General features: G+C 49.6%; 2 protein-coding genes across 21 annotated transcripts in view; one reads left to right on the forward strand and one right to left on the reverse strand.

Moving 5' to 3' along the window:
- The window catches only part of LOC143366313 (uncharacterized), a 350,623-nt gene extending 335,252 nt beyond the window's left edge, over positions 1 to 15,371 (forward strand). For 7 of the 8 annotated variants that reach the window (XM_076807286.1, XM_076807293.1, XM_076807291.1 and 4 more), the window contains 9 exons: positions 923 to 4,891; positions 5,898 to 6,212; positions 6,362 to 6,431; positions 6,526 to 6,941; positions 7,201 to 9,171; positions 10,709 to 10,831; positions 11,391 to 11,557; positions 11,653 to 11,867; positions 12,038 to 15,371. In XM_076807286.1, the coding sequence (XP_076663401.1) occupies positions 923 to 4,891; positions 5,898 to 6,212; positions 6,362 to 6,431; positions 6,526 to 6,941; positions 7,201 to 9,171; positions 10,709 to 10,831; positions 11,391 to 11,557; positions 11,653 to 11,867; positions 12,038 to 12,459 (7,668 nt within the window). In that variant the 3' untranslated portion in view covers positions 12,460 to 15,371. The remainder of the gene's footprint in view (positions 1 to 922; positions 4,892 to 5,897; positions 6,213 to 6,361; positions 6,432 to 6,525; positions 6,942 to 7,200; positions 9,172 to 10,708; positions 10,832 to 11,390; positions 11,558 to 11,652; positions 11,868 to 12,037) is intronic. The other variant, XM_076807292.1, reaches the window with a different exon arrangement.
- A 1,100-nt stretch (positions 15,372 to 16,471) lies between these two features.
- The window catches only part of Dlg1 (MAGUK family member discs large 1), a 279,659-nt gene continuing 271,413 nt past the window's right edge, over positions 16,472 to 24,717 (reverse strand). For 8 of the 13 annotated variants that reach the window (XM_076807305.1, XM_076807301.1, XM_076807302.1 and 5 more), the window contains 7 exons: positions 24,287 to 24,328; positions 22,241 to 22,336; positions 20,940 to 21,089; positions 20,571 to 20,743; positions 20,371 to 20,480; positions 20,192 to 20,283; positions 16,472 to 19,888 (listed from right to left, as the gene is read on the reverse strand). In XM_076807305.1, the coding sequence (XP_076663420.1) occupies positions 19,779 to 19,888; positions 20,192 to 20,283; positions 20,371 to 20,480; positions 20,571 to 20,743; positions 20,940 to 21,089; positions 22,241 to 22,336; positions 24,287 to 24,328 (773 nt within the window). In that variant the 3' untranslated portion in view covers positions 16,472 to 19,778. The remainder of the gene's footprint in view (positions 19,889 to 20,191; positions 20,284 to 20,370; positions 20,481 to 20,570; positions 20,744 to 20,939; positions 21,090 to 22,240; positions 22,337 to 24,286; positions 24,329 to 24,717) is intronic. The other 5 variants (XM_076807307.1, XM_076807306.1, XM_076807309.1 and 2 more) reach the window with 3 other exon arrangements.

Genomic DNA, 24,717 nt, shown 5'->3' on the forward strand with positions numbered 1-24,717 from the left:
TCGCCGGAATACGTTGCAACGGACTCTAGTGTTCATTTGTTTCTCCATCGATAGTGCAGTCAACTAACACTGGAAGCGGGATATCTAGCGTTGGCCGGTACTGTACGCTGCCCGGTACTGTAGGACTCTCCCTTACACCATGTATTTGCAAAGTTGCGTTTAATTAAGCCACAATGAGAGCCTGCTCTATCAATCTCGACCGTTTAGGACGGTAACTAGACGTCATCGGAGTCGCTGGCAACAATCTTGCTTTGTTCCCGTCGGCAGGTTGCTGCTCCTCGCGGTGATCTTATCTTTCACGGGGCAACGAGATTAATAAGGCGAGATCGGGCTGCCTCGCAGTTCAAGTTGCTCGCTCAGGGAAAATAGGGGCAATAAAAGGGTACGGGGGAGCGAGAGAGAGGTTCAGAGAGTGAACGCGGGGAGGGAAGCTGGCTCGCTGCAGACAAATACAAGACAATGAAGATTAATGCTTCGGCCTGGTAACCGTGGCCGTCCTGGTAGCAAACACCACCGTGTGAACGGGGGTTTCGGTGCTCTGCAGGGACGCTTCTCTGATTCTGCGATTAATGCGACGATCCACCAGTTCGGACGCGCTTAGTCGTTCAAAAACACACGGGACTGCGAAACCGTTCTTTGTTCCTTTGCTTTGCGCTTTCCTAAGTAATTAAACTGCGAGATCCAGTGCGCACATTCGTGTTGGGGGTATAAAGTTTCATGCACAGGATACATGTGGTATCTATCCTCGTCTTTCTTTGCAAATGTTTACCTACTGACGTAGGATGGTATATTCTTGGACGTCGTTGAAGGGATACACCCAATCCCCGAACGATGATTGCTTGTTGCCTCGCGACATATTCGAGTACTGGAGAATTGTTAAGTACACGGTGGCATAATTAGACGTTGCTGGTTGTGATTGCAGATCAGCAGTCGGCGTGACATGGATGTGAGCTTCACGAACGTATTAGAGGGGGCTCGCCAGTACTTCCAGGGACTGCCCGTGCCGAGTACAGGTGGTGCGACCGCGTCAGCGGATCGCAATCTCGCGACATCAACGAGTACCGCCTCGTCCACGTCGCACGACCATGGCACCGCCTCGTCTGTCGCTCCTCCGTCACCAGCACCGCCAGCACCACCGCCATTACCGTTACAGGCGCAACCGACTCCGACCAGCAGCAACGAACAGGAAGCGAGTCGATATCAAAGCGACGTCCGGCCGTCGTCGCTTGACAACAACGCGTCCAGCTCCAGTAACTTCTGGAGCCCGTCCGTCGAACCTTATCCACCTCAGCCGACCAGGGTCGAAGTGCCCGATACGAGGCCAGGCGATGAGAGCTCCTCCATGGAGGCGAGTTCGTCGTCCTCCACCACCATCACCTTAACCGAGATGCAGCCGTCGAGTGGGCGATCCTCGTCAGCGTCCAATTTCTCCCAGAAACAGCAGTCCACCTCGTCGTCGTCGCTGACCAACGATCACCAACAGCCTCAGCCAACGAAGACAGCGGCTGAGTCAAGCTCGCAGCACTTGCATCAGATGCAACCGCCTCAGCCGCCGCCCTCCCCTGGTCCTGTCTACCAGCAGCTGAATCCCGTCACCAGGACGTCTTTCTCCACCGCGGAAATACTCGCTTCGTCGCACCAGCCAACCTATCAGACTGCCAACGAGCGGCAGCCACAACCGAACCCGGCGGTGGTGGCACAGAGGACCCAGTACTACCCCCGTTACCATCATCCGGACATCACGAAGAGCGCCCCGGTTCCGTTCAGTCAGAATACCATTTACCAGTCCGCCAGCGTCGCTGCGACGTCCTCTGGAAGCGTACAGCCAGCGACAAGACCGACACCAGTCGAGCAGACGAACGTTAATAACGTTTCCGCTCAAGGGCACGCTCAGGAGCAGAGGGTACCGAGCTCGTACAACAACAGTAATCCACCTCCGCCGACGAGTGCACCCTCGATTTACGGATCGGCCGCGTCTCAGAACTACCGCGGGCTGCAACACCAGCCGCAGAGTCGATTAAGCTCGTCGAACAGTACGTTGGACAGGCCGTCGCACGTGGAACGATCGTCGCACTCTTCGCGAGTCTCCTCGTCTCCGTCCTGTTCGTCGGTGAACCCGTGCAGCCCTCGTCACAGCGGTAGCTTGAGTCACATTCCTTCCTCGTCGTCGTCGTCGACGTCGTCATCGTCGTCGTCGTCGTCTCAGAATCTTCCGGCGCACATTCCTTCGTCGCATCTGCCGTCAGCTGGGACCGCTCCCGCTCATCATCAGCAGCAACAGTCGTCTCAGATGCAGCATCCGCATCAGCAGCATCAGCAGCATCAACAGCAACAGCTTTCTAGTCGAATAAACGCATCTCCGCATTCAATCGGCGCGAACACTTACAGCGGTCGAATGGTGGTCCACGGGCCGTCCTCTTCGTCCGCGAGTCAGATGCCACCGCCCCCCGCATTGAGCGGTTATCATCCTGTTGCGTCACCTCACGACGCTCCTCATCACGCCACACCATCGCCGCACAGACAATCTCCTCACGTTTCCAGCCTGCACAATCCTCACGTGTCGTCTCATCCCGCTCCCTCCCCTCACACCAGCTTCCAGCCCCATTCGCCCACCTATCCGCCGCCACCTCCGGCCACCTCCACACCCCATTCGTACAACCTTCCGATTACGTCGCAACACTACCAGCCGACCACCGGTTACGCGGGCAGCCACCCATACGCGCTGCCGTCGCAGTCTTCGTATCATTCCTTTCAGAAGAGCTCCCAGCCGCCGCAAACTCAAGGAAACTACTATTCCCAGCCCAGTAGATCTCAGAGCCAGCCGTACGTGCAACAAATGCCGCCTATGCCGCAGTCTATCTGCTCCGGGACCGGAAACAGCAACAGCGCCACTGGCTACCAGCAAAGCAAACCGGTGACGTACAACGGCGTAGATTCCAAGAGGAACTCGATGGAGGCGGCGTATGGCTCCTATCGATCTCCGCTGACATCCGTTCAGAGGACTGCCAACACGCACAATCTTCCCCCCATCGCGGCCCTGTCGTCCTACCATTCCAACAGGAGAGAGCCGATGGGCAAGGCGCAGCCGATGCACAGACAGCGAACGTATTCCGCGAGCGCGACGAACAAGGTCTCCGTGGTGACGCCGCCCGTTTCCTCAATGGCCGCGCCTCAGAGGGTCCCGGAGTATCCGGTCACGCCGTCCAGCGTGAATCACGCGATGCCGGTGAACGGAAGAACGACCACCGTCACCAACTCCTCGTACAGCAGGTACTCGAGCCAGCACGGCTATCCGACGTATGCGACCACGATAGCGCCCAGCCATCAGGGTAGCAATTCCTCCAGCAGCACCACGGTCACCTCCATCGGCGTCACCGCTAGATCTTCCGTTCCGCCCGCCGCGATACACGCCTATCAATCGGACGCGAGTCGCACCGGCTCTTCGTACCACCACCCGCCCGTCAGGGCTAACGACGACTATGGATACAAAGAGTACCCTTACCAGAATTCGTCCGCGCCGACCGTTCAATCCACGGTCGCGTCCACCTTGGTCACACCTCCGCCGCAGACGAACGGTGTTCGAAAGCGAGAATCGCCGTTGGACTTGTCCGTGAAAACGGTGAAGACGTCGGCCGATTCTACTGCTCAAGACGACATCGAGATGATAGCGACGGAGAAGCACGTCAGCAGTTCCACAGTCATCTCCTCGAGAAGCAACGGCTCGAGAACGATGCTGCCGCCCCCGGTGCAGCCCCCTCCGCAGCCAGCCTCGTACTCCGCGTTCGACAATCGACTGTCCAGCAACAGCAGGGGCCTCCCAGCGACGGCTGGCGTTCGAACGTCCACTCCTCAGACGGTGTGCGCGCCCAAGGTGGATTTTCTACCGGATTTCAACACGACGCCACTACGCCATCATCACGGCCAGCAGCCACACGAAAATACTCTTCAGCGGAGAAGTTCGACGCATCAACTGTACGCTCCGCCTCCTCAGTCTCTTCCCTCGCAGCATCATCCTAGCAATACCGCTCCACTGCCTCACATGTCTTCATTCAAGAAGACTTCACTGCCCACCACGCAGGTGTACGACGCTGTGAACGCGTCCGCGCCACCTCCACCTCCTCCGTCGTCCTCCTACCTGTCCGCCAACGACACCTCTGCGTCCAGATCCTCGAGGTACCCGCCGCAAATGGTGGATCCAGGAAGGATAGGGTCCACCGGCTTGCCCCTGCAAGACTACCCGTCTGAGTCCAAATACTACATGGACAGCAGGAACAAATTCGGTCCGCCACCCCCGCAGAGGGATCGAACGCCCTCTAAGAGGCCTGGAGAGACGATCTATGGGGCGGGAGTGCCCCACAAGCAGCCCAGGCTCGACACGTGGATCCAGCAGAGATTATCCACCGCGAAGGCGCTGTACGAGCAACAGAAGAGGCAAGAGATGAATCTTCCTGTTCCCCTGCCGAACGGTACCCTGGTCGCGCCTAATTCCTACGAACAGAGATCGGATAGTGGCTACTCTTCGTCCGAGTCGTCGAGGTACCAGCAAGCCTACTGTGATAAGCGGAGCTACGCGGAGCCTAAGATCACCCATAGTTCACCGTCGTACAATCATCCTGTTATCGCCAAGCCCACGAACGTGCACTCTTTACCGCAACAAGTCAGCACTGGCCACACGGCGTACTCGAGTTATCGACAAAGCCAGAAGAGCGCGGCAACTCCCGGTGGGATCTCCGCGGGCCCACCGACGGAACCGCCGAGTAACACTGGTGCTGATAAGCGAGTCCTCAGCTTGTTGAGGAATAGCCTGGAGAACAAGCAGCAGAGGGAGGAGCAGATGAACAGCCAGCAGCCTATTCTGGCCAATCACAGTCAACAGAGTTTTCAGAATAAGGTATGCTCGACTTTTCTTTCCTTATACGTTGTGGGTGTTTAGTTGACGGGCATTTACCGAGTCCTGTGGAACACTCCTTGTATATTTTCTAACACTTATGTGCCACTCGCATCGCTAGTACAGTTGTCTACCTATTTAGATACCGCGAACGATCATAAGTCCTGCTCGTTCTTAGTATGCAACAGGTTAGGAGAAACTTCAGACCTTGCACGGTGTTCTTTCATAAGGGACATTCCTTGCGAACTCGGACAGATTTCGGAATAAGTTTTCGTAGATTGCTGAAATTTGAATATGTTGTAGTATTTAGTGATATTTACACGTACCTCAAAGGATTTTTCAAAATTTTGAAAAATGACGATTTCACAGCTGTTTGAAGTTAAGTGCTAACTTTTTTTCAATACATTATAGCTATGGAAGTAGTAAACGGATGGAGACGAGCTTTACGGTATTTATAGACAAGACATTGAAGGTTTAAGAAAAAATTATTTCAGTTTAAAAAAAAAAATTTAACCACTTTTATGCATTTGTTTAAAATAATTGCACAAAAATGGTTCAATTTTTCTGTTTTAAACTGAAATAATTTTTTCTTAAAACTTCAATGTCTTCTCTATAAGGTTACTTCCATAGCTATAATGTATTGAAAAAAAGTTAGCACTCAACTTCAAACAGCTGTAAAATCGTCATTGTTCAAAATATTGAAAAATCCTTTCAGGTACGTTTAAAAATCACTAGAGACTACAAAATATTCAAATTTCAGCAATCTACGAAAACTTACTCCGAAATCTGTCCGTAAGAGTTCCTGAGGAGTCTAAGTATACAGTGCTTCTCGAAACGATGCATCGAGCTAGAGTTTGCTCGATTTTCTGGTTCTAGGAAGTATATAATATTCATATATGAAAAACGTTATTGAGAGATCAGCAATGGTATCCGAAACGCGGTATCGTGTTACGTGCCGCGACGGTTAGCCTGTTGTCAGGCTGATACTAATGTCCTCTATTCCCGGAAGGTTGTCGCGCCAGTCGAGCCCAAAACGAACATCGGGAGGCACAACCTGTCACCATTCACGGCGGCGAGCTTGCTGGAACGTAACAGCAACACGCCGCCCCATTACAAGTTCCATGTGCCCAGAGCGGTAGACTCGATCACTCAGGAGGCCCCCCGTAGCTTGTACGGCTCGAGAGTGAATTCATCCGCCACGCTACCTGGCAAGGAAGCACTCCTTGGTCCTCGGGGAGCCGAGAATCAGATCCACCGTGACAAAGATGACGGTCTCGCGGCCATATTGGCCGCGAAGATCAGAACCAAGGCGGAACTTAAACAGGTGAACGAAGCACCGGTATCATGGGTGGAAGGAATACAGTAAAGTACTTAAAGGTATAGTTCCTTCCACCCGCGGCAGCTTCATGTCGCTCTGCCCGGATGTCGGCAAACAGAGTGCTAATACCTAACTCTTGTTTCTGCCTGTTCAAGGTGGGAACTGGTCAGTTCGGACCGAAGCCGACAATCGTGCCCTCGCAAGACGCGTCGTCAACGCCAAAAGGTAGCTCACGCGATCACGTGTCTTTTAATTGCGTCGTTAGGAGGCGTGTGGACATTGCTCCTCTTATTTGAGCTTTTAAATCGTCATTTTGTAGAATTAGACAGCGCTGCCTCAACGTCCACGCCGCAGTCGGGTTCCTCAGCGGGCAGCCCACCGAAGCTGACGCGCGAGAAGGTGGCCTGTTTGCCACCTAGACGGCGACTGTTCTCAAGGACAGAGGAGGAGAACTTGTCAGTGGCCGCGACCGTGCCCGTGCCAGCTCCTGCGCCCGCGATCGCGTCCACGGTACCAGCAAGAGCCAGCGGCTTTCGAAGCTCCTCGGAGACGTCGGTGTTCGACTTCAGAGAAAGTGATTCCGAGGGCGAGATGCCGGTTCTGGAGCGACAGACGCTCGAGGAGATGCGGAGGGACAGAAAACAGCTGTCCAAGGTGCAACCACCCGTTCCCCTCAACGATGCGATGTGCATGGGCATGACCTCGTCGTCGGATCTCGTCAAGATAGAGCTGAAGGTGAGATTACCTTGATTCTGTCAAACGTGTGCCTCTGCAACTTGGAGAGGGTGCAGTTCCTCTTGCAAAAATAAGTCGAAAGAAGGGAACTTCGCGGCGAGTGTTTTTATACAGTCGGACTGAAAATATAAAAGTCGATGGCTGTCAGTAACTCCTAATTTCAGTTCAGTAACTTCGAAAAGTTGTTCATCCTAATTGCCCTCGGTTGTAACTTTCAAGTCAGCAGCATAAAACCCTGTTTTCCATCGCCTGTTCCCAGGAAAACGACAAGATCACCGAGGTGGACACATTCTGGTCCAGCGCCTGCGACAAGTTCATGGAGCAGCTGCGCACGGGGGATGTGATGAAGAAGCGTGGTCGCAAGAAGAAGACTAGCTGCACGACGACGCCGAAGCTGGACGACACAGGCAACGACAGTAGCAAAGAGTCCGACGCCAACACGTCTCAGATCAAGCCTGAGGACATAAAGAAGGAGCTGCAGGACGTGGAGTCGCCCCTAGACAGCAAAGTCGAGTCCCCCGAAGCCAGCAAGGAGGACGATAGTTTATTAACGAAGGATATCAAGGTAGAGGTGAAGGAGGAGCCGGAAGCCAGCAAAGAGGAGGAGGAGAAGAACTCGTGCGACGGTTCGGATGAGGAAGTTCCCCTGATCCGACGAGCGAAGAAGAAGGTGAAGAAAGAGGACAGCGACTGCGAGGAGGAGAGTATTTGCAGGAAGAGAAGAGTGCGTCGAGGAAGCAGGATCAAGTTGGTGTCGTCGAGTGGCAGTGAGTCCTCCAGCGAAGAGAGCGACGCCAGCACGGAATTTGGCAACGGTTCCTCGGTGGCAGACAGGCTACGAGCGAGGAAACGTTCAACGAACAACAATGGAGAGCCGGAGGGAATGAAGCTGCGATCGAGAGACGCGACGCCGATGAAGTCAAAAGCGGATAAGGAGTCGAAGTGCTCGACTGCGAAGACCACCGCGACGTCGCAGAAGGGTAAACCGAAGCCCCTGTTCGGCGATGGCAGCGACTTCAGGCCCGGTTGGGAAGAGGAAGTGTACGTGTACAAGAAATCCCTGAGAATGCCACCGAGACTGATCACGGTGTCAAAGCCGTCGAGGTTTCACCGGTTGTCCACCTCGTTGCCGGACTTGGACCCAGGCTCCCCGGCCCTCTCCGTCTCCATGGACAGCTCCGACGTGTGCCTGAGCAGGAAAAAGCTCGTGGACAGCGACGTGGAGTCCAATTACAGTTTCAGCATCACGGGGCTCGGGGCTGGGAGCAAGATCGACGACGAAGAGGCCACCTCGTCCACGACGATCTCGTGCCCCCCGAAGGCCATCAAGTACACGAAATCGGAGAGCAGCTCCATCGTGGACGTACTCGCGCAGAAGGTGGGAACCAGCAAGAAGGAGCAAAAGAGGAAGCAGAAAGAGAAATCGGGTGACAAAGTGGGGAGCAAGCTGCCTCAGAAGGGCAGCAACGAGCCAGAGCTGCTTCCGACTCCGAGCCTGACGCCTCTCTTAGAGCCGTCAAAATTGCCGAAGGGCAAGTCGCCGATGAAGGACAGCAAGTCCCTCAAGCCCATCAAGGTGACGGATTCGTTCCTGCTCGGCTACTTTCGTAAAGAAACGGTGAACAATTTCCGGGACACGTTCAAGAACAACCACGCGCTGCCCAACGAGTTCTCCACGCTGGTCCTCAAGAGCAGAACGAGGACGGAGACGCGAGTCCTGAAGAAACAGGCGACGATCAGGGAGGTGTTCGGCGAGGATAGGCCAGCCTCGGCTCCTCCTATGCAGAATCACGACGACACCTCGCAGGATGACGATTCGCAGAACGAAACGCCGGAGAACACGCTGGGCAAGGTGAGGACGTTGAAGCAGAAGGTGGTATCACGGCTGAAGAGCGCTGGGATACTGAGGAGGCACAAGGCGATCCTGACCTCGAAGCGCCACCTCCTGATCGCCAAAAGACAGGAAGATTTGCTCAAGTCCTTGGCCGAGAAGAAGATGCAACGGTTGAAGACGGAAGCGGACGACGAGGCGGCGCAGGAGGAAACGAACGACGTCCAGGGGGCGGAGAACAACGAGTTCGACGACGAGACCATCGAGTCGGAGGTTCCTAGCAAGAAGAAGTTGAAGCTTCGTACGAGCAGGCGGAAGTTTCGCTCCGGATTCGACTACATACGCAAGAAGAAGAAACCTTTGAAGAAGGACGAATCGCTGCCGAAGGAAAAAAAGAGGGTATGTTTCCGGTTTTCTGCGCGCTTCTTACAGATGATATACGGCGGTGCAGTTAGATTAATTATTTCATAGCAGGAAGTAAATTGAAACGAGTAGAATACAGGTAGTTTTCAATATAACGAATTCATAGAGCCAAGGGATACAGACACTCCAACTTATAGGTTTAATGTATACCTGACCAGTCATTTCCGCGTTTAATTACCACGTTTGCCAGATCCACGCGGTTTATGAGTTTACGACGTGCGCAGAAGTACCGCGCGCGTTCGACCTGAGAGTGTCGCCCTGTACCTGAGGTTGACCTGCTGCAGCGGTCAGTTTTCCCTTTTCAAACCGAATACGTCTAGCCAATCAACTGCGTAGACCGCTATCCCCTCCAAACGAAGAGTTTTAAAATTAAGGCTTAGAACCTTACTTGAAACTGAGCAACCAGTTGCATTTCAGTCACCAAATCAGTTGCATCGTAGGCATTGATCAAAACAGTGACATTTCAAAAATCGAATACATAAGTTGCAGTCTCAATTGGTGAGTTACACTTCGAATACAAAGTTCAAGTTTGTAGGCGAAGTTGAGAGGAGTTTCCGCGCGCACATTGGAGACGCCAGTATTGTTTGCTACGTGCATACGCGCAGGCTGTGTTTGGACTATGCTCGAGGCTAATTGAGGCATTGAGAACAAAAATGGTATAGCCCACATTTTTAGCGAAATTGAGGTAGCAGTAATAATGCATACCAATAGGATGTACTAATCATATAATTCATATAAAATAAGAAAATTATTTTTTTTCAATTTAAAACTATATGGCATAATAAAATCATATGTAGTATTAAAATTTTGTGGCGATGTCTGTGTGCAATACTCATTAAAATTAAATGGAAGCATAATTAAGTCTGCATTAGGAAGCATTTTAAATAGTATCAGAAGCTAAAAATTATGACTGCACTGGCAACAACGCCTGCAAAAAAATGCTGTTCGAACTCTAATTTGTAGACACCTATTTCACCGTTTACCGAGCACTGGAGTTCAGTGGCGCACCCAGAAGGGGTGCCAAGGGAGGGTTCTGGCACCCCCAAAGAAGGGGCTTTGTAAAATGAAAAGTAAACTGAATTTTATTCTTTAAATAAATTTGTATAATCACCTAATGAATTTTATTAAATTTGCATGAAATGAATTTGCATTAAATAAATTTTTCATAAAAATATTTTTATCCGCTCAACTCGGCTCCCCCCAAAATAAAATCCTCAGTGCGCCACTGCTAGGTTTAGTCCGTCGTTGCTGTTATTGCCTCAATTAGCCCCTGCAATTTTAAACACGAAGTCGAAAGGAACTCTTCCAGTGTGCTGGTTGCATTGATAGTTAGATTCGTGGAATATTCAAATTGATTTTTCTCAAAATCAACATCACAACTTGTATTCTACATTTTCGATTTATTTCTTCCATCCGGTGTTATTAACTTCCCGCGTTTATATTAGCAGTCGCACAACGTCCTGTCAGTTGTGGCATGGAAATATTTGATGGTATCTTTGTCTGCAACTTTCAGCAAGTGTTGGCGAGGCCCAGTCCAGAGTGCGTTGCGGATATCCAATCAGAAATCAGAACATGGGTGATCAAGAAAGGCGTCGGTGAGACGATGCTACATCGCGCTGCCAGACTCGGTTACACGGTAAGTGTTAAGAATAGCAGCAAAGAACTGGCTGTATGATACGGGCGTGACTTGCTCGCTGCTTCTGAGATCAGAGAATTTTCTACTTCGGTCGATTTAGCTTACTCTTTATGGGTACGAGAGCTCCGAAATTGCAACTAAAACTCCATGTTGAATCTCAATAGCGATTGACGTAACGTAAACCCACGAAATCGTTAGAATACCTGCGCACACCTGGTGTCGAGGACTGCAGGTCAGTTTTCCCCGATTTACGGAAGCGTGCCGCGCCTACCTGCGCCTACCTGCGTGCCACCAGTAGCAGAATTGTACAGGGTGTGCGAGAAATTCGGAAAACAGCTCGAGCATCCCTCGTCTTCGAGGGAACAACACGAATGCCTTCCACTGACATAAAATAAACTCAATCGAACTTGTTCACCGTGTACTAACTGAACTGCAAAGGCGTACCGGACCTCTGTACATTTCGACTGTGAAATTTGGGAGTCGAACACTCGCACGGTCCCATTTTTTCTGGATCATTTGGTTCTTGAATGTAACTTCGACTTTGTTATCCTGATCGCAGGACGTCACGGCGTACTGCTTGGAGAAACTGAACAGCGCGCCTAGCCCCAAAGACAACGCAGGGTACACGCCGCTTCACGAGGCGTGTTCCAAGGGCCACCTCGAGATCGCGAAGCTGTTGCTCGCTTACGGAGCAAACGCCAGCGAGAGTGCCAACGGTGGAATAAGGTACCTTTCCTACCATTAATTATCCTTCAATCCGACAAGTTCAAGTGCACGGTTGTTCGATATTATTAAAGTCTCGATGTCCCACCTCGTTGCAGGCCGCTTCACGAAGCAGCGGAGAACGGTGCTACGGAACTTGTACGCCTGTTACTGTCATACGGGGCTGATCCTCTGTTAGCCACCTATTCAGGTCAGACTCCATTGATGTTGGCCGCAGACACGGACGCCTACTCCATACTGGAGCAGCATTTAGACGACATTCAGGGTCGCACCAGCACGCAATGGTCCTTCGGCGGCCCGTCTTCAGTCTTCGGTAAGTTGCGCACGAAATTACGTATGGTTATTAATAGCCTGTCCCTAACACATCACGTTCCCGATTCGCCACTCTACATTTGCGAGAAACATCCCCAGACAGCCGGCTAACATTAACTTCCAGCATTACAACGCGATTCACAGCGTTTTGAATAATCTGCTCTGTTCCAGACCCAGAGGAAACTGGCTACAACCCCCTCGACAACCCCCCGATGGACAGTCCCGAGCCAGAGCTAGACGAAATCGAGATGGAAGTGAGCGACGTGAGCCTACCGGTCCTCTTCTCCCTGACCAACGACCCAGACAAGTGGGTGTTGCTTCAGGACCTGATGGCGGCGCTGAGGATAAAGAGCAGGGACGCGCTGCTGCGCCAGGTGAACCCAAAGGCGCACGCTGGCCCGCCAGCGATCGCCCATCGCGACGTCATGAGAGAGTTGAAGCTGCAGGACTTCCTGGAGCAGTCCCGCTGCTGCCACTTGCTCAGCGGGGGGGAAAGGATCAATGTGAGGGGCTCGAAGGTCACCCTGATCAAGTACAACGACAAAGTGAGGTCCTTGTTGAACGTGGAGAAGGTGGTGATCAGCCTCAGGTGACAGGAGGCGGCTCTGGGGCACTCGTCACCCCAGGCAAGACCGTCGACTTCCTCCTCGAGGGAAGCCGCGAAGAAGGAGAAGAGCGTATCGCCTAAACGCGAGAGGCAAGCTAGAACTCGACAGGGTAACAAGACAGCTACGGATTGAACGAAGAGGAGCCGGGCGGTGTCAAGGCACGCGTCGCGGTGGTAGGGAGCTTCGAGTTTTATTATCCATTATTTTCATCGATCGGTTTGCTCCCTCCGCCAGGGGCGCGCACCGAGAGTCAGGCGTTCGATCGATCAGGTGCAAGGGTACACAGTGCCGTTAGGCAGAGTTTTAAATAAGTAACAGACGAGCGACAGCGAACTGTGACACTCTATACTAGCAGTATTTATCGGGAGGATATTCTCTATCCGTGTCTACGCGCAGAACAGTGATATTTTATTAACGTCCCGTGAGAGGAACCGCGGGTCCTTCGATTGTAACGCTTCTAGATGAAGGTTGTCATAGAAGCAGCACGATATATCGTTCCTGTCCGCGATGATCGTACTTCTAAGCTAATATTTAAACGTTAAGCTCGAATTAAGAGGGAGCTCCCAGGAGCCGTTTGCGGGGGACACGAGGGGTACGCTCGCAACAAAATTCTCGAGGAGGAATGCCCGCGAGCAGAGGCACGGGAACGTCGTCTGGTACTAGAAATATTTTTTATCGCTATCGCGGACCTGTGCGCGTACATGCCACTCCCCCCCCCCCCCCCCCCCCCGTCGAAAACTCAATTGTTCCGTTGAAGAGGATCGATACTCAGTGAGGTTAGATAACTTTTACGCGAGCCGACATTTGACGCGTTCCGCGTTCTCCTCGATCGCGAGTCGTCGTTGTATAGGCTGCTCGAAGAGAACGAATCGTTGGAACCCGACACCGAATCGTTCATCGGCTTTCACGTTACCACTTGTTAGGTTTATTTCGTTTCTTCTCCTCTTACCTGCTCCCACTTTTTTTTTTGTACTACCAGCGAGTCGATCGTCAGGGAGTAAAACCGATTGGATAATCGTTTAGATTTAATCGACGGAAGAGAGGATCATTTACGGCTTTCCGTTCTCTGTTTCACATTTGTTGTTTTCTTTTGGGATGTGCAATTCCGCGATCGACGGGCTAGCACGATCGATCGGCGGTCTCCGGGGTAGCGGACAGAAGGGACGGGACAAAGGGCGAGGGAGGATGGCGTCGCGATCCCCGAGCGCAATACCGACTCGATTGATCGTACGAGATCGTTCACTGTGCAATAACTCTCATCCAACTCGTGGATCGACCTTCTCGAACCAGTGATTTCCGTTGACGGCGTTGGACAAAGTTAGGTTGAAATATCGTTTATGTTGAAGCTGAGAGAGCGAGGCGATCGAGAACGCGTTCACTGTTGCTTAGTTTCGTCTGTTTTCGAAGCTGGAAACCGGTTGGTGGGGGGTGGTTATCGGTTAGTGATTGTTGACTGGCGTGCCAATAATGGCGGCCATGTATCCTTACCTTCGGTGGTTGTCTTACCGATTTAGCGAATTTTGTTATCGAGTTCTCATATTGATATTAGCAATTGGTTTCTGGTTAATGTCGATCTTAACGTAAGCGACGTGTTAATTTGTAATAAGAGGCGAGATGTGGTACTCTATTATAGCTACGTGTGATCGATGCGGTGCGGGACACGGGGTCGTTCAGCAGTGAACGCGTTGAAGGATCATCGACAGGGCCGGGGGGAACGATTTAGGGAAATTTTCGTCGAAATGATGCTCTTCCTCGGCGCGTCGATGGGGCCCGATACGTCCACGTACTTAGATCTCGACGACACGCGCATCAGCGTCGGAACGGGAGGTCGGAACGGAGGAAGATGGCGCGCTCCGTATCACAGGAAGCTTCTGCAAGTTGTTTAGCGTTAAAAGAACAAAAGAGCCAGCACCGCGCGTTTCATTTCGCTCCGTAACAGATTTCAATCGTTATAATCAGTCTCAGGGAAATATCTCTACGCGTAATTCTCGATATATTCTATGCGTTGCACGAACCGGGCGGGAGACGCGGCCAGCCGTCGTCCGTCGCCGACCCACGTAGCGAACGTTCGTCAGCTGGTGCTTAATTTAATTATCGGTGACGCTGATGTACAGTGGCAAATCCGGGCAGGTGTGTCGCTCGATTCGTTTTCGTAGCATCGAGCCACGAACGTCGGTCGGCGGGGGAGGGTCCCGCTCGGCTGGCCGCGCGCCGCCCCCTTAATTTTATTTAGCTGACGATTTGAAGGGATGGTTAACGTGGACAGTGCAGTTTACACGTGTACATAACCTATTTTCGGAAATGAAAAACGTTCCCAGCGTGTGTGCCCGTCTCCGTCGCCGGAACAGGAGAAACGGGGAAGATTGGGCGGAGATATAAAAGGATGAGGAAATGTATGGGAGATAGCTGTTGTACGTACTGTGCGTGATGTACCTTCTCGAGCGTGTAAAGTAGATGCGAGTAAAAACAACAAAAAAAAAAAAGTAAATCTTTTCGAATTGTAAGTAGCAGGAAGAACACACGACACTTGTTCATATTAGCGTAAACACACACTTCCACACCACGTGTAATTGTATAAGGCGTTCAACACACTCGGCGTTAGATGGAACCTCGAGAGAACCTGTAATTTCAGTGAAACGAACGATACACCGTGTACATACTTCTCGCAATATATAGGGGCTGTCGCAATTACCTACCGCTACTACTATTACTAATTATTATTATTATTATTGTTACTACTACTACTATTACCAGTACCGTCACGATTACTGTACAACTACTACAAAGTACCGCTATTACTATTACCTATCGCCACTACTACCACTACTACCTACCACTGTCACGATTATCCGCTTTTTTATTGTACGATATATACATAATAGCGAACCATGAATGTACATTTTTCTTAGCCGGTAACGTTTCCTCCCACCCCCCCCCCATACCCTCTTGTAATTTATATATACATATATACATATATATACATATATACATATATATATACATATATACGTATATATACATATATACATATATATATATATCTATTCGAGATATAACTTCTAAATGTGTTAATTGCTGCTGCTTTACGAGAAGAGACGGAAGAATTATATGTGAAGATTAAAAAGAAAAAAACAGAACAAATATATTATATATAAATATAAATATATGAATATATATGTATATACACGTACATATATATATTTTATTTCAGAAGTTTAGTTTAAACGGATATATAATGTTATTAAAAGCCGCGAGGAAAGATACAAATTAAATTTTCTCTCTCTCTCACTGTGATTCGTCTAATGAAGTGGAATTAAGGAAGAAGAAAAAGAAAAAAAATGGAAGAAAAAGAGTTACAATTATTGATTAATTAAGTATTATTATTATTGTCATCGTCGTAATTATCGTTGCTCCGTAACGTCAGGTTATCGAACCACGCAAGTCACAATGATGGACCGACAGAAGAAACTCGATTTTCGTAACGAACTCGACTCGTGATTTTTTCTTTTCGCTAATAACAGGAACGAGTTATCTCCTATTCGATGTAATAAAAAAAAATAAGTATTTTTACCGACCTGCTATTTTTTTATTTTTTCGACACCTACCATCCCACCGTGAAGATCATTCGGCGAGATGTCTGGCGGATTCAGCCAAGCATAATAGCGGGAAGTCAATTGTCCACGAAGAATGAAGAGAATTGGTGTCCGAATTGCTGCGACCTATGGTCGAACCAAAATCAATTGGTCGTTCAAGGTTATTGGAGGTGGTCGACCCTTCTTAGCATTTGAGCCCTCGAATTTCCATTAACTGTATTATACGAGCGGTGCAATCTATCGTACTGTGAAGTATCAGCTGAATTATGTTTGCAGTTATAAAATTAACGAAAATTTCGTCATGGAAATATAATAAAGTGTAATGGAAAAACGGGTTTGTAAAAACGAAGAGCAGCATCTGCGGGTGAAACAACAGATAGGGAAAATGTCCGCGTAGGCCGCAGTTAAAATTGGTAAAACGTTTATTAACTATTTAAAAACGATGAAACAAGGTGAACATGAGATTGACAATTCAATAAGTAATATTATTAAATAGACTATAGAGGTGTATAATAAGTGTCTGTAGTAATTATTTCTCTTTATACGTTCCTTTACATCGAGACAAACGGTCTTTTTTTCTTCTTCGTCCGTTATGTTTTCTTGCGCTTTCTTTTTGTTTTATTGTATATTATTCTTTCTCAAACATTTTTCGCTCCCCTAAACTCCGCGAAGCCTAAGCTCTCACACACACAATTGTCTTCTCGAGGCACAACCTGTGCGGATTACAACGGCGACGCGTTATCGTCCATTCTCGGCTCTCAATCAAACTATATTTATATTTATAATACGGCTTCGTTCTCTTACGTATAATAATACGTGCGACGGCTGTTGCGTTATAATAACATTCTCTAAACACAGGATCTTTTTTTTTTGTAGGAAAAATAGCTCGTAGAAAGCGTTGCCCATGCTAAATTATATCCGATTCGAACGGTGTCGTTTAGTCGCGCCAGACACCCTACCGAACGAACCGAAACGCAAATCGCCACGTCCGCTCCCAACCGAGGGGGGACCGGGCGGCCGCGGGCTCGGGAAACGGATCGACGAGATCATCGAGGGCGCAGATCCGCGGATGATCGCGAACGAAACGGCGCGCGTGGCCATCGCGACGTTACGCAATACCGATACGATCGAGCCAATCGTTACGCAAAGAATCCTTTCTAACGCCCATGATCTGACTTTCCTAGATATCTCTACCGATTACATTCCTCGCCGTCTATCCGCCGAGTGGCCACGCTTCTCCGTTTCGCTCGTAAGTACCGGCTCGCAGCAAGCGGCGTCCCTGAATCGCCTTACAACGCCTTCGTTTACTCCCTCGCCCTAAGTCTAGTCCTCCAAACGAATTTCAAAGAGTTTCAAAGTCGCGGAGCCGAGATTCCGCAGGAACCGTAGTTGTGATGCTTTCGAAAAGGATGCGAGTCAAATGATCCCCACGAGCACTCGACCGGCCGTGTGAGAATGGTCGGCGGGGGGGCGTTTCGCTGGTCAGGCTCGAGCGAAGCGTTCTTCTTCTCATCGTCACGGGGCTGATTTCTCTGGCAACGAGGTTGCCTCGCGATTTTCCTTTCGAGACGGCCCGCCTCCGGTCGTGCTTCCCAGCTTTCTATGGATTGGCGGCGGCCAATCGTAGAAAACGAGAATCGAAAATAACCGCCCCGTTTTGGTTCGAAAAATATAAACCACTACGTATATGCGCGTGTGTGTGTGTGTCTATGGTGTGTATGCTTGTTTGCAATGAGTGTATCATTCCCCGGACTCGCTCGAGAAACTTGCAGCCCGTTTCGATCCACGCTCCCAACGCTAACACCACCGTACTCCATCATCGTCATCGTCTTGGATTACCCGGGTACAGGTATTTACAATAATACATACCTACTGTCGTAATAATAATTTAGTGTAGTGGTATTTAAATTACAATAGAGTTCATTCTTTCTCCCCTCCCGTCGCTCGTCATCTCTCTTCCTATATTTATATATATTTATATATGTATATAATGTTGCACATAACCCAGTACTGGCTTAGTAAATCTAGCTGTACAAAACATTATATATCGCTATTCTAGCATCTAGAGATTTGTCCTGTGAGGTTTGATGAATCGTGAGGTTCTCAACATCCGTCCGGGTGTCTCGTATCTTGCCCCTCGTCTCTTCGTTTCCCTTTCACGAAACACGTACGCATACTCGGTCTACACGCTGTAGCAACACCGCGAAGCATACCTCACCGAGCATCATTGTTACATCCCTGCATTCCTTTCTTTACTCTCTCCGCTCTCGGTGCATCCAACATTTAGATTTCCTCCTCGATTCTCTCTCTCTCTCTCTCCTTCTCTTCGTCGCCTCTTATTGCGATTAAGTACATTAAAAAATACCGCGCTACTTCGCTCAGAATAAACCGGACAAGCTATATAGTGATCGGTGAAGCCAAGGTTTTTTTTTATTTTTCTCCCTTTATTTCTTGCGTATATCGCTCTGCTATTCTGCATGCCACGCTTCCATCGTCGTCGTCGCGATTTCGCGCGTGGAAAGTCTGATAATTTTTTATTTTTTATAAGCGTCTAGCATGCTGTGCGCGTCTTACGAACGATCGCGACGAGGATTAATGTCCGCGACTCGTGGCTTCTCGTTCCTCTGGCACTCGGCTTCGGGGTGCCGAGTCGTTCGTTCCGTCTTTCATCGCGTCCACCGAGCGATCGTGACTGTACAATACAACATCGTGAACGCGTCGCGATCGATCAACGGGAGCAACCGCGACGCGAGCCTTCGTCCTCTCGTAAAACATGGCCTCCTCGACATCGTTGGGATTACGTCGGTCGAGTCGTCGTCAGACCGTTAAAATCGAGAGCTTCGAGACGAATACACGACGGCGTCCTCTCCGCTCTTTCATGCTTTCACTTTAGAATACAACGGGGGGAAAAAATTCATGGGACAGGGGAAGGGGGGGTCCGTGGCGGTGCGTTGACGTTACAAATTACGAAGCGCGAGATTACGACGCTCGCACCGGCTCGCCGCCGTCGCGGGGACACGGTCGCTCGAGCGCCGCGCGTATTCGTGCTGGGTACCGTAATAAAATCAGCGCGGAGACGTGGTACGCGAGAGTCGGCAGCCTCGTTACTCCCAACAAACCCGTTAGATTACATGAAAAACATCGTGGTACAACGAAACACTTCTGGCATTAACACTATAACACGTATCACCCTCTGCGCACGGTGGTGCCTCGTTCCTCGCCGGACAAACCGGAACACCGTTAATCATTTCGCGCCAGACACGCCCGGGAACAACTGATTTATCTGTGCGAAACGCGCGATCGACGGGTTTCGTCCACGCCGATCTATACTCTCCTTTCAGCCCGCGAACGGTTTCAGGGTTTTACATACCGTTCCGACTCGTCGGGGGGGACTGAACACGCCGAGGCATCTCCCCCGTTAATACAATTTCGCCTCGCGGGATTTCTGCCGGTGATCTCGCTCGGGGCTTCCGCGTCAGCGTATTCTCGACGAGCTTCGCGGCGCGGGTTCGCGCCTTTAACCGGGGGGGAGCAGATTGTGTGTTACTTGAACGGGGCTGGGTGGGTGGGTTGGTAGGGGGGACGGCATGGGATGTGGGACGGGGAAGGCATTAGAGTGTTACTTGATTATTTTATTAAGAGTAATTAAGCTTGACGCCTCGCCGGCAGAGTCCAAGCGTTCGGACCGGACTGCGCGTGGGGGGCAGGACGTCACAGTTGCTGGTCCCTGCACGGCACCCAAATGTTCGGACCGGATTGCTCGGCGATCACTTCCTTCACCTTCACGTAGATCTCCTCGGGCGTGTCGCCCTGCACTACGGCTGTAACAGAAACAGGCGTTCGTTTCTTCACGCGACTCGGTTTAACGGGAAGCAATCGCTTTGGAGCTTCAAGGTGGAGGATAGCATAGATTAGTTTCGATTCGCAAGAGTTAGGAAAAGATTCGAAGCTTAGCAATCTGAACAACTGAGTTTGCTGTTCGGTTACTTCTACTGTATTACGATGAAGCATTTACAAAGTGCATAGAATGCTGAATGCGTTTAATGAAGAATATATTCTTTGAGATGCTACCGTGACTGATTCGAATACTTTGTTTTTTTTTATCTTTTTTCGGAATAACTTACCAGTAAAGTATTCTCCGAATTCTTGCTCCATCTTCAAAGCTCGTTCGTACGTCTTTTTCGCTTGCTCCTCGGTCATCCTCTTATTCATTTCCCTGCGAACAAGCAATACAGTCGCTGGTGAACGAGTGACTCGTGCGCAGGAGATCGAACGGTATCGTTAAAGGACCACTTGTACTTACATAACCGATTCCACGGACTTGGGTTTGATGAAGATCGCAATGGGATAGAGCTGCGCCACTTGTAACCTCTTGATGGCGTTTCCGCTCACGTCAAGGATACAGTGCTTTCCCTGGAATCAATAAGTCCCTTCCATCAGTATTTTGCGCTCCATTCAATGATCCGATCGTAGAATAATCCATGCGAATGTTAATCTCCTCACCTTTTCGGCCACTTCTCGAACGGACGCCACGGAGGTTCCATAAAGATTGTCATTGTATTGTCCGGCCTCTATGAACAAGTGGTTCTGAATATCCCTCTCCATCTGCTCCCTCGATGCCACGAAATGGTAATCTCGTCCGTCCACTTCGTGTTCTCTTCTACTCCTCGTTGTGTCTGCAAGTGTCAGAAGACGAGCATCGGGAGAGTTAGTTAAGACAATAATCCCTCTCCTCTCGCGCTTCTAAATCAACACGTTGCGAGCGGTGAAATCTTCTCCCAACACCTCGTAGATTTTTAATCTACGGTAAACTCGTTCCCAGATAGCAGCATCGCAACGCGTTGTTAATGTACGCGCCGATTGAATACTCACGTGGCACGCAGCTGCCGAATTTGTCGGGGAACTCAGAGATGAGGTCGTCGTTGATGCGATCCTTGAGGGGACCGAGGATAATGACGGGTCGAGTGTACTGTATGGTCAGCTGCTGGACCGCCTCGTACGACAGCACGTTTTCTTCGCTGCCTGTAATTCATGGTATAAGTACACTCGTGTCTCCAAGGCGTCGGTAGTATGTGGGTAGAAAGCATGTATATATCCACGGTTAGAACGTTTACACTCTGTCAAACAACCGGGAACAAACGACTCTGTCGACGTTACGGGTGGATACTCTAATTGTATTATCGATAAGAGATAGATAATAGAGAGCAGCGATCGGACGGCGGTCAATCTCAAAGCGTACTCGATCAACTGCATCCGCAACCGCAACTCGAACCGAGCGGGCAGTGGTATTTGGTTAAGAGATGCACACGGGAACGCGACAGGGTTATCGAGTTCTTGCTCGTTTCGGACGTGCCATGATCCATGCTGTGGCACTTCGGGGATCGAAGCAGGGATGGAGAGAAGGGTAAGCTCCCTAGAGTCTAGAACTTGGGCGATCGAAGAGTATCAAGGTCGATGTGGCGTTACCGTGCGGGGACTATGCTAATACTCGGAGCCGGAAGGGGTTGGCTTATGTAATCGATACTCGATGCCGCTACGTAGTACGTTATACTCGTGGCACTGTCGCCTAAACGTCGCTTCCTATTGCTAACAAGTATTTTGAAACTTCAAGTGGCATTCTTCGTAATCGAATACATCTCTTTAGCAATTAGTGATTGGACAGTACAATTAAATCTAATAGAATACTTTGCTCCAAACGGTGTGTCATCACGACTGACCACTCGATTTCTTCCCTTAACTCTAGCACTCGCAGTTGCAACAATCTACTTCCTGCGAGTGGCACAGGTGGTACCATTCCCCTGGCAAGGGCAACGCGAAGCGACAAAGTTTCGCGTCATCTACGCAGCGTATCTGTAAGTCTCATTCGGGCTCTACGCGAGGGTGATTAGTGTATAAAGAAACCAAACGACAGACAACAACAGACAGACAGACAAAGCAACGTCGCGACTGTCTTAAATGCACGAAGCGTTCCGGGCGTAACTGTTAGTGCTCGTGGATCGGGATTAGGGCGAAGAAATTAATCAAAATAACAAAAAAAAGATACAAAGGCGTAGCAAAAAACGGCGATTAGAGGGTTTCGATCGAAATTACGTTCGATTATGTGTTAGTCAGGCCCTAATTGATATCTGCTGCTCACTCCTGCTCACACACTGACTCCTTTCAATTTCACTTACAAGGGTCGTCAATTTTCTCATCCTCCTTTTCCAGATAAACTAACGTCAGTTCCTCCATATAAGGCAGTTCAACGCGATACAAAATTTCTCTACTCCCTGCGGCGCAAGACAGATTCTTCGTTTGTAAATAGTACGACAGATGGAAGAAGCGCGGGCGAATGAAAAGAGGAGGCGAGAAATGAACGATCGTTCGAGGATTAAGTCAGTTTGAATGATAAAACGGACATTAGTGTCGAAGAGTCGAGCGAGCGTGATTCTTTTTTAATGGAAGCTGCAGGACACCACTTCGAACTGTAAAATGTTTTGTTGGCCGACGCGTTTTCTGTCGCGGTCTGGGTACACTTACAAACCCATTCCTGTAGGGGTTACGACCTGGTCGGGGCCAGATATATTGCCCAGTCAGTTTGTTTTCACATTCAGCGATCGGGAAGACATCAACCACCACCATCTGACGATCGTGGATTTGTCAGTTGGAGTTGCATGACCCCTGAAGGGTATGGTGGGGTAACGTGAACGCTGCTCGGCCTGAACCTAGTGTTATTTATTCTTAGCGTAATAGTTCTGTGCGTTACGAAGCTATGCGTAATGCTGAGTTTACACCTGACCAGTATTCGGCCAAGTGAGCCCTCTGGTCTGAGCACTCGCCTAGTCTGAACGCATATTCTAGTACTCGGCAGAGTAAAGCTAGATTCTCACTATCCGTCTGGCCGGCGGCAAGCTGGTGGCCGTCCCACTAGCGCAACGGAGACACAGATGCATACTTCTCCATTGCACTAGTGGGACGGCCACAGTCCAGACGGATAGTGAGAATCTAGCTTAATGCGGCGGGCAAATAGGCCAAGATTTTCACTCGGCCGAGTAGCAGACTGAGTGACTCGCTCGGCCGAGTCACTCGTCAGGTGTGAACCCAGCTTAAACAAATTCGAGATGAAGCTATCGAGAAAGAATCAATCTTCTGACCAATAAAACTCCTGAATTTTTTCGGACCTAACGCACACCTATTCTGATGTACGTATTTCTACGCTAAGAACTCGGTTTGGCCTACACGTTAGAAGCTTGGCGCTATCCCCACCACTTCTGGTTCACTCTTGTTCCGCGAGAGTGAGATGGAACGAGAGCGAGTCAGAAAACGTTGAGAAAAGGAGCACCGAGGCAGGCACGCTGTGGTGGAATACCCTTCACGAAACTCACCGGCCAATATATCTGGCCCCGACCTTAGTTACTTGGGTTGTTTTGGGTTGGTGCGTATAAAATTGCCGATCGTGCATAGTGTGAAAGTTGGCCTACGACTCGAGAAATATCACAGAGACTTAACAAAGTAAAATGAATAAAATAAAAGGGCGAGATATATTTTTATTCAAACTTCCCTACGCTAAACGTCAATTTCATATGCACCAACCTCGTATAATGGATACGTACAAATAAACAAACTTCTAGGACAAAAAATACATGTATCATATTTCACTGACACGTTCAGTACCCCACGAAATTTCAAGTTCGCGAGCAAGTATCTTGGAAACAGGCCACCGAGTCAGATTGTAGAAAGAGAATAAAAAGTTGTATTATCAATGGAAAAATACACGAATTAAAAGATAGTTCCCTGACCCCTCGCATATATTTAGCACCGTAACTATCCTTCTCCAGTCTAAAACCAAAATTGAAGGACTTTAAAATTGTATCGACTCTCTGGTTCTCGGCAGGGATTTCTTCTCAAGACTTCCTAGGCTCGTTAATCGGGAACACCGTCGAAAGCTACAGGGCCTGTTCAAAAGTGACAACGCGCCACGACAAAAGGACGTGCCCAACAATGCATTCGTCCCGCTCTCGGATCATTATATCGCAGTAATGAACGTGTGCTTTGTTAATTGATGCGACCGAGATGAAACGTCGTGGGTGTGGAGGAGGGAGGGAATGCATAATGGTGGATGACTGGAATGGAGGGCAGACAGAGAGAAGATACGAATAGAGAGGCTGTGAGAGACTGGAAAGAATGAAAATGCGAAGTGTAAGAGAGAGAGAGAGAGAGAGAGAGAGAGACGTGATTACCTTCGGTGTTAGTGTCGTCCTGGGTGTAGCACAGCATGAATGCTAAAACATAACAAGTTCAATATTTCAGTATACGTTGCGTACTAATAAGCAGCCGTTAATAATTGCTAGGATTAAGTAAAGCTTGAAAGCACGAACACCCCCCTACCGTCGAGGCTAACGCGATTTCTCGACCGTACGTCGCGATATCTCGCAGAGCTGTGCACTATATTTCTTTGCTACCAGCTACGCGGCTTTCGTTCCACATTATTCGCGTCATTTTCGTAATTGATCGCTCGCTATTCAACGCGTCTAACCGAACATCGTTGTTCAAGAATAATGGATTTTGTAATTTGTAGAACGTTGACACGTTGACTGCTGCGGAGATCGCCAATCAGCAGCATCCGACTTTGCGCCGATGTCCTGTTTATCATTTGTAAACTTCTCCTCTG

Source organism: Andrena cerasifolii, chromosome 2 (assembly GCF_050908995.1).
Source record: "Andrena cerasifolii isolate SP2316 chromosome 2, iyAndCera1_principal, whole genome shotgun sequence".
Classification (NCBI taxonomy): Eukaryota; Metazoa; Arthropoda; class Insecta; order Hymenoptera; family Andrenidae; genus Andrena; species Andrena cerasifolii.